Here is an 8,962-nt window from a genome sequence, read left to right on the forward strand (position 1 = left end):
CGTTTTAGAATTTTACTAAAATGAATTTCAAATGCGAAAATATTTGGTAACGTTATAATTCTATTTTATGCAAAAAATACATTCGAATAATGAAGAAATGGACGCTTCCGTTCGTCTTCCCCGTCCGCTTACTCGTCGATGCAAAATATCCGTAGCCCTGCGTATTTTGAAATTCAAACAGTAAATACTATTATTTCAATTACAGTATAAAATAGGTTACTATTGAGACCGGATCTATCTGGTAAAAGGACTAACGTATATTTTACAATAAATTAATGTAAAATATATTAGTTTTAAATTTAAAACCTTGAAACTCGTTTATCTTTTATTTGTTGTTGTGTTAATAACTTTTATTCTATTTCGGTCATTGACTTTATATCTACAAGGAAATAACATTTTAAAATTACTCGCAAGTCGCATATCGTGTTCGACTTAAATATATGACAAGCCTTTATTGCATTTTATGTTTTATTTTAGAAGAATTAAATGTTGTTCTGATTACAACACAATACATTTTATTATTTTATTTAACTTAACAATTTTAAATTGATACTTTCTTACAATTATATTATAAAATAAGATTTGAAATTTAGAAAATTTAGTCGCAGAGCTAAAGCGTCCCGCATTGTAAGGGTGGGTGCTATCGCTATCCTACTCGGACGCAGGACGCAGCATCACCGGACATTTCGACCGGGCATTTCAATTTTGAGAAAGCGTAGGACCGGGCCCTTCCCGCGCGCACCCGCCTCCCCTCTTTATACACCGTCTCGCTTCTACTCAGGATACACAAAAGGACGAAGAAGCGATAACTTCATCACCGCACGACGCTCTCGCTCGCACTTACGCCTCGGTGGGGGACGACGTTGCGAATTGTTATTGAAGTCATGCCCCCGAAGGCGACTTCGGGAAGGCTGTCAGTTGCTAGTATACGTTCACAGCGTCCGTACCCGGCGGCTGACCCGCGTCGCGTCCGTGCCGCCTCATTATAAACTATAACAACACATCACTTTTCCGCGTTATAAACAAGTGCCAAACTACAAATTAAATAATTCTTGCTGTGATTATAGTTGAATAAACTTTGTTTCTAAGACTTGATGGTTTTGTGATAAGTTATTACGGACTTGAAACGTAAAATATTTATTATTATAAATAGACAATCTGTGCGACGTATAATTCAAGCATATTGTGGTTTCGGACGTTAACTCGAAGTTTGTTTTGGCAATATTTCTCATCGTTGGAGTGTTTACACCGCGCACGTGGCCGCGCCGCCCGCCCGCGCGCTGCAATGCCGCGTAAAACTTTCTTTGAGAACACTGCCCTAGTATAAGTTAACTCGCCTGGGAGATAACGCGATCGCGACCATGACTTTAACCTGTAGCGCCTGATTCATGCAGCCTCGACTACATGTTCGTCGAGAAGGGGAGTGTCGTATTTTTATTTTTTTTTCGTTGGAGGAGACGGAGCTCTCCCTTAGATTAATGGTTTAGATGGCTAACAACAACGCCGTTTCGTCGACTTTACCGTCGAGAGATTATCATTGTAAGGTCTGCGACCTATATTTGGATACCGTGGACTCTCTAGAAGTGCATTTACAATATCATAAAGAGAATTTGTACGTAAAGTGGGGCACGCAGAACACACAAAATGATTCGGAGAATAATAACGGTACAAAAATAAAGAACGAAACGACAGTGTCGGCTCCAGCCGACTCCAGCGACAGCATGATCACTAAACCAAGCCCGGAGTTTCAACACCGGGCAACACCAGAAACAACAGTTCAATTTCCGCATCCGGCTACACCACAAAGCTATCACAGTGCTCCATCACCATATCAAAACCCGGATCAAACGAACTTTTCCCCGGGAGCACAATTCGGTAATAACTTTTCTCATGCTAATTTTTCACAAAATCAACACACAGAACAAATTAACTGGGAGCAATCTCAATATAACCAAGATTATCATAAGCCAAATCGTTTCCATCCTTATAATATGCAAGACCGCGTGTCACAAGTGTCATCGTCGAGTCCACTATATGGTCAACCACTAAATCAACCAACACCGTCACCGTCACCCAACCAATGTGACAAGTGCGGCTTTGTTTGTGATTCTGCTGTCCAGCTTAATGAACATTGCAATTCGGCGCACGCAGGTACGAGTGCTGCTCCTGTTTCAGCACCCATGCCTTTTCAACAATTTTCTGGAAAGTCATATAATAATTCTGGTTATCAAAATGATACTGTGAAAGTTAAAGAAGAACATGAAGAGTCGTCAGATATACTTGACTTAGACTCACAGAAAGTTGTATATCAAGGAAATGAAGGAGATCAACAGAATACGCCCTATGAAGAGACACATTCACAAGTTCGTGAGGTTAATACAAGAACTGTACCAATGATGCCATGGGAAACTCAAAAGCTGTATAATAACCCGCAGCTCAATGGAGATGTATCTTTGTTTAAAGACCAGAAAATGTTTGCGGAACAACAAAAGGTTTATACTGCAGAAGGAAAAATGTTTCACCCTGATCAAAAGTTTGGTTACGCACAAGAAAAATTTTTAGTACATCATGAACAAAAACCTTTTATGCATGTGGAACAAAAAATTTATCCAGGTGTGCAGATGCCACCGTTATCTGATTATTCAGGAAATGTTGCTTCAACTAATTCTGACATGAAACCGCCTTATCGACCATATGATTCACCTTCAGCGCCTCAAATAACTAGTACACAACCTGCTAATCCTACTTCATCATCTCTTCCATCTATTGGGGGAAAAGGTGCAAATTGGAAATCAAATGAAGCAAGAAGGCCGAAAACATATAACTGTACAGCCTGTAACAAATGGTTTACTAGTTCGGGTCATTTAAAAAGGCATTATAATACTACACTTCATAAAAATGCGGTAAGATCATCGGGGCAACCAGATCCTGCAACAATGCCAATTTCAAGCCACCATCATCCAAGTCGTGACTCATTACAAAATCGCGCTCAACAACAGAGTGTTGATTCGAACACTCAAAGTCCTATCCCATCTGATGACAGTCGAAGTGTAGATGAAGGCGCTTTACAATCGCCTTACACATCGCAGAACTTCGAGCGTTCGCATCGTGTACTCGCCATGCAGTCCAAGTCACCATATACACATCTTCAACAGGGTAATTTAGATAATAATTTCAGTAATAATCCTTTAGCTAATCACCCTTTACAGCATCAAGTCGGTTCACATCCCATAAACATAGGCAGTCAACCGCCGGGTATAGGGAATCCAAATGATAATCCTCAAGCCTCAAAAGGGCCTACAATGTCTACTGGCGTGAATCCCCCAAACGGGGAAGCAGGTCCCTCTGTTTCACAAAATCACCATATGAGGGGCCTGCTATCAGTGTCAACCAGCAATATTTCAACGCCAGTTCTAACTCAGAGTACGCCAGCACTTACGGCACACACGCTACCACCGTTCAGCCATTTGGGTGTCAATCCATACAGCCCGAGGTCTACGGATCCTTTGGGGCCTTCGGTTCCGGACCCCACGCACACCCCATTATATTTGGGTCAGAATTTTCAGCAGACTATAGCACCGAGTTACCCAAACGGGATGGCCCCCCACGTTATGGATATGGCTATCAACAATCTGCCTATAGCCAATCCGGCTACTTTTGGTGAATCCGCACCAGAAGAAGTCGAGGTTATGGAACAAGAAACGTCGAATCAGCCTGCTAGCGGACGCTTGCCGAGTTTTTCGCAGCTCCAAACGCAGAGCTTTAGCGTTTATGTTTCTAACTATATTACATCACCTAACGTGGGGGGTCAAGTTGTTACCGACGAATCTACCGCCGGTTACATTATTGTCGATCCAGTCCATTCGCCGATACAGTACAATGGTATTGATATGGGCGGTCAAACTTTAGATTATGATTATAGTTTTTCACCAAAAACTAATAAGGAAAATGTTCTTAGTTATAATACAGATAATATAAAAGCATATCCATATGGCTATGCGGTAGGAGGTAAAACTATCAAACGAGAGGATGACGTCTTAAGGACAGACTCTAGCGAGCTTCAGATTTTAAAAATAGAAGATATTATGGATTATGCTAATAAAGAAAATTATGGAGCTCAAATGAAGTCTCCAGCAAGCCCAGAAAGTGCTAAGGCCGAGAACGAAAGCCATGGCTCGCCTTCAATTACTTCCACGGTGCCAAGTACACCGCTCACTGAAAGGAATCAGTTAAAAAAGGCCGCACCTGCGACAGTTCATAAATGTTTTGAATGTGACAAATTATTCAATAAAGCGTGTTATCTTACGCAGCATAATAAAACGTTCCATTCAGGTGCTAAGCCTTTTAAATGTGACCGGTGTGGCAAACGATTTTCGGATGACGTTTCGTATGAAGGCCACTACTTAAAACACGCAGACAATAAGCCCTTTAAATGTAATGAATGTCCAAAATCTTTTAACCACAAGACAGATCTACGTCGACATATGTGCTTGCATTCTGGTTGCAAACCCTTTGCCTGCGATCATTGCGGTAAAGGATTTATAAGAAAAGATCATATGGTTAAACATTTTGATACACATATGAAAAAGAACTTGCGATCGTCATCATCGTCGATCTCTTCGACGTCACCTTCTACATAAACGACTTCCAAAATATATATATTAGGTCATTTTGGTCAATACGTTAGTTACAATTTTTTCACACATATCATTTTCAAAAGAAAAAAGTCTTGTAATGACAATTAAATTATATTTATATAGTTAATAACATTTAAACATAATACTATGTTATAGATCTGTTTGTCCTTTCAACATAGCCGCGGATCGACTCCGACGCATGCATTTTGTTCGCCAGCTGTTTTTTTTTGTTGTTCATTCAATCTAACCTTGTATTCGGTGCAAGGTGACTTTACATGTCTGGGTGTCTGGGCGCTAAACATGTAATTACACGACGTCGGAATGATATTCCGCAATAATTTATAGACCGATCCATATCATTTAACATATGAATTACTATTATATAGTAGTGTTAGTTAGATAAAAAATATCAGGTGATTCTTACATTAGGTGATTTGAATGGTTGTCATTTTCGACATTTAATCAGTACATATCTTTTAATTGTAAATTATGGACCATAGACGGTTTTAGTTGAAAAATACTACGTTTTAATAATAATTGTTAATGTTTTTGATGAATGCGCATCGTCGTGGAGAATTAATTAGAATATGTTTTATTGTAAATAATTTAATTTGGGACTCAATGCCAGACCTTTATTTACCTAAGTACCGTGGAAATTATTTTTATTAATTTGTTTAATTTCAAACAATATCTTGTTGCATATGTTTTAGTCTAATTACAAGAAATCGAATTAGTTTTTTAATTGACACAAAAATATTTTGACGTATCTTGATCAAATGATGACATGTACTTAATTAACATGTAGATAAATGTTAATGACATAGGATCTCGAAGGGAGTTCATAGCAACTATATAATTGTTTTTAAAAAGTGAAGTTGTTGTAAAAGGTCTTATAATGTGCCATTTCGTTTGCATTTCGTTAGTCGTCTTCGACTGCGGTTGTTTCGACGCGCGGTAGTTCCCACAACACAGCTTGATTAGGTGTTATTATTGTCGTTTTTGTTTTAGGTATAAATTATCCTATTGGTTATTACTTATATTAACGTTTTCCCGGTGCTTCCTATTTTTATTATTTTGTCTGTTGACATTTGTTTTAACTGTTAGGTAGTTGACGAAATTCGGAATTTTTCTTAAAAATTAATCATAATTTATGTCCAATTTAAGTTACCAATATATTATTTGAACGAATTTAGTTTAAACATTCCTGTTTCGTTAGTGTTAGGTAAGTAGTCTTCCTGAACGTTGCCAAATTAACTCCGCCAACTGTCTGTTGCGAAACAATTTAACTTTAATGATTTTTAGCCTAATAATTAAATTCTCTAGCAATAATTTTAATACTAATGTAAATGTTTTTGTATAATAATAAATAAAATATCATGTTTATTATTATTAATTGACTTAGGTACTGAATGAAAAATAAGGGATACATCATTGAATACTTTGTACATAATATATAAAAAAGGTCGATGGATTTACTAGATCGAAAAGACGGTCCTAATGCACCGGCTATTCAAAACATTTTTCTTGTTATTTATTAATCTGTTCGGTCAAGTAATTGTTGTTCCGTGCAGTGACATGTGTGACGAAAACGTAATAATTAAAACGAGTAGTTCTCAGTTACACTTGGTACATGAACTGTAAGTCATTCCGAATAACAAGTTGAATATTTTGGAAAGCTCATCTCGAAGCTATATTCTGTAGTATACTCATTAGTACCGAATAATCATTGAAAATAAAGTGCAATATGAACATTGTATCGACTTAATTTTGATAATGTTTGTATTTGACTGTTGATTATATTGCAGAAATATTTTTATACAAATAAAATTACACTAACAATGCTCATCTACCTCATCAGTGACTATATATACAAATAAATAAATGAAATAAATTAAATTGTCTCGTTAAATTCAGAACAAAATATAATTGAATATATCTTTAATAGAATACGTGATTCATCCTTTATTATAATATTTACAAATGTAATAAGTATAGTTTACTAATAATGTGGATTTTTTCTATGTACAATATTAGACTTCTTGTCGCAAAACGTACGCACTCAATAGCCAATTACTTCATTAACAGTTTTACAATTTGATGGCGGGAGATAACGAACTATTTACGATTTTATACACAAATTTTCATAATAAAGCATAAGTAACAGGAACATATTAAAACATGAGGTTATTGGCTAGGAATGCCTGCGTACCGAAAAACAAATAATAAATTATATATAATTATATAAAAGTAAATGAATAACATTTAACCGTTATATCATAATAGATAAAATATGTTGAAATTTTACTAGACTGTTGGGAAGATTTTTGTATAACAGAAATATTTTCATCATAGCAATAATTGTAACGATGACATGATAAGGAACTTAACTACCTCAGATAACGAGTAATAGTGTTTAGAGTGTTGTGAGGGCGCGGGCCGCGGTCGACGGGCCTCGCCGACTAAACGAATACCTCATCTTGCCTTCATGTATAAGTAGCAAAAACTTCTTTATTTACCGCAGGCGGCCCCGTTGCTTGGCGGCCCGACGCTCGATTCAGATATATTTTAGCAGACATATTTGTCTTTCTTGTACTGTTTAAAACACGCACTAGTAGTGTCGGTTAGATGTAACTAATGTAAATACTAAACGGTAAATTTGTTATTTATCATATTCTATTATTGTATCCATCGATACGTTTATTTTGACATAAGTTCGTAGTGATTTCAAGTTTATAAAAATAGTACATAAGGACGATAAATTGTAAGATTCAGTGATTATGTTTGTGTATAATGTTTTAATTTAATTATCAGTTACCAGATGATTTCTGTTACATTCGATTGAGTAAAATTGAGAGGATAAATACTATAAGATGTTGTTTTCATTTAAATATTATTCCCTTGTAAGTTGAACGCATTTGTAGCAGAAACGTTGACAGCGTGCGTTTTCATTGGTTTTACTTATATTTGTTTACTATAAGCGTAGTGCGAAATTTAACTGTTGCTAGATGAAGGCCAAGTGACGTCACCGGTGAAAGTTGATGCATTTAACGTGATTCCTCTGAATATTTATTGAATATAAGTTTAGATTTTGTAGCAAAGCAAGCTACGACGAATTGTACTTGAGATTACTTGGTCTTTGTCTAGAATCATAGTAGAGTTAAGTCTCGATAGTTTATTCTAGTGATAGGTGGCAGATCTGTCACACCGCCACAGCGAACGGTTGATGTTTTATGCTATGCGTTGATATTTCCATATGCGAGAATGTGTAAGATTCGTTTGCGTTTCGCATCATCGGCGACGTGACATTTTAACGTATGGAAATGTCGTATACCTAAACTAAATAACAGCTATGCGATGTTTTATTTATTCTCAGGTTTTGCCAAATAAATAATGTTTAATATGATTATAGATGAAAATATTTATAACTAATTTTTATTATATATTACTTGGCAAAATTTCAGCTCAATTGTCCTAAATAAATATATTAGTATGTACGATTGGGCCAAGTTATGAATTCCTTTTACAAATATTGTACTAATATTTTCATTGCTCTATTGCTGTAGCACGTCACCTGTGACAGGTCTGTCAGTAAATATAAATTTAATGTAAAAAAAAATGTTGTTTTATTTCAACTTCAATCCTCAGCTGCTGATTGCGAATTTCTTGCTATGCCCTACCTTTTGTGTTAAATTAGCCGACACGACGGACTGCATTGGACTGGACCTACACCTACATTCAATAATTTATAAGTAAGACTAGAGTCAGAACGAGAAAGCTCATAATAACAAATATGTATAAAAAAGTAATAGATTGTCAAAATCATAGAGAGGTAAACATATAATTAAAACTTTTAAGTAATCAAATTTTTACTCCTCAATTGGTCATAATTGCAAGCGAGGTTGATTGATTATATCAGTTGCTTCGGAAACTAGTGTAAGTATTACAAGTGTTTATACACGTATGTACATGGTAAGGTATTTGGTTGTTTAGAAAATTCTGAAATAGAAATAAAATAATTTTTAGGTGAGAATATTCATTAGAAATTGATTATTAACAAAGCAAATTGCAATTTACAAATGCCCCAAAACATATTTATTAAATTACATAGTAAATAATTCCTTTTTTTTACATAAAATTCAAATTTCGAATTGGCGAACTCTTAAAGAGTGTCAGGAAATTGTTTACCTAATATTGTAATTACTGGCATTAACTCATTTAATACTTATTTCAAAGTTAAAGGCAAATACTTATTTCGTTCAGGTATAACAACTAAGTTTGATACATCAACTTGTTCGATCAATAACATCAGTGCCAACAAAAGACAT

The 8,962-nt window shown here is 35.7% G+C and overlaps 1 protein-coding gene across 1 annotated transcript; it reads left to right on the plus strand.

Moving 5' to 3' along the window:
* The first annotated feature begins 1,051 nt into the window (after window positions 1–1,051).
* LOC125076207 lies at window positions 1,052–5,004 on the plus strand. Its single transcript, XM_047688257.1, has one exon. The coding sequence runs from the start codon at window positions 1,488–1,490 to the stop codon at window positions 4,638–4,640; it is 3,153 nt and encodes a 1,050-aa protein (XP_047544213.1). The 5' UTR covers window positions 1,052–1,487; the 3' UTR covers window positions 4,641–5,004.
* Window positions 5,005–8,962: the final 3,958 nt, after the last annotated feature.

Source organism: Vanessa atalanta, chromosome Z (assembly GCF_905147765.1).
Source record: "Vanessa atalanta chromosome Z, ilVanAtal1.2, whole genome shotgun sequence".
NCBI lineage: Eukaryota > Metazoa > Arthropoda > Insecta > Lepidoptera > Nymphalidae > Vanessa > Vanessa atalanta.

What these genes read in the sequence shown, in the direction of transcription:
- LOC125076207 (XM_047688257.1), top strand. Translation starts at nt 1,488, where the DNA reads ATGGCTAACAACAACGCCGTTTCGTCGACTTTACCGTCGAGAGATTAT.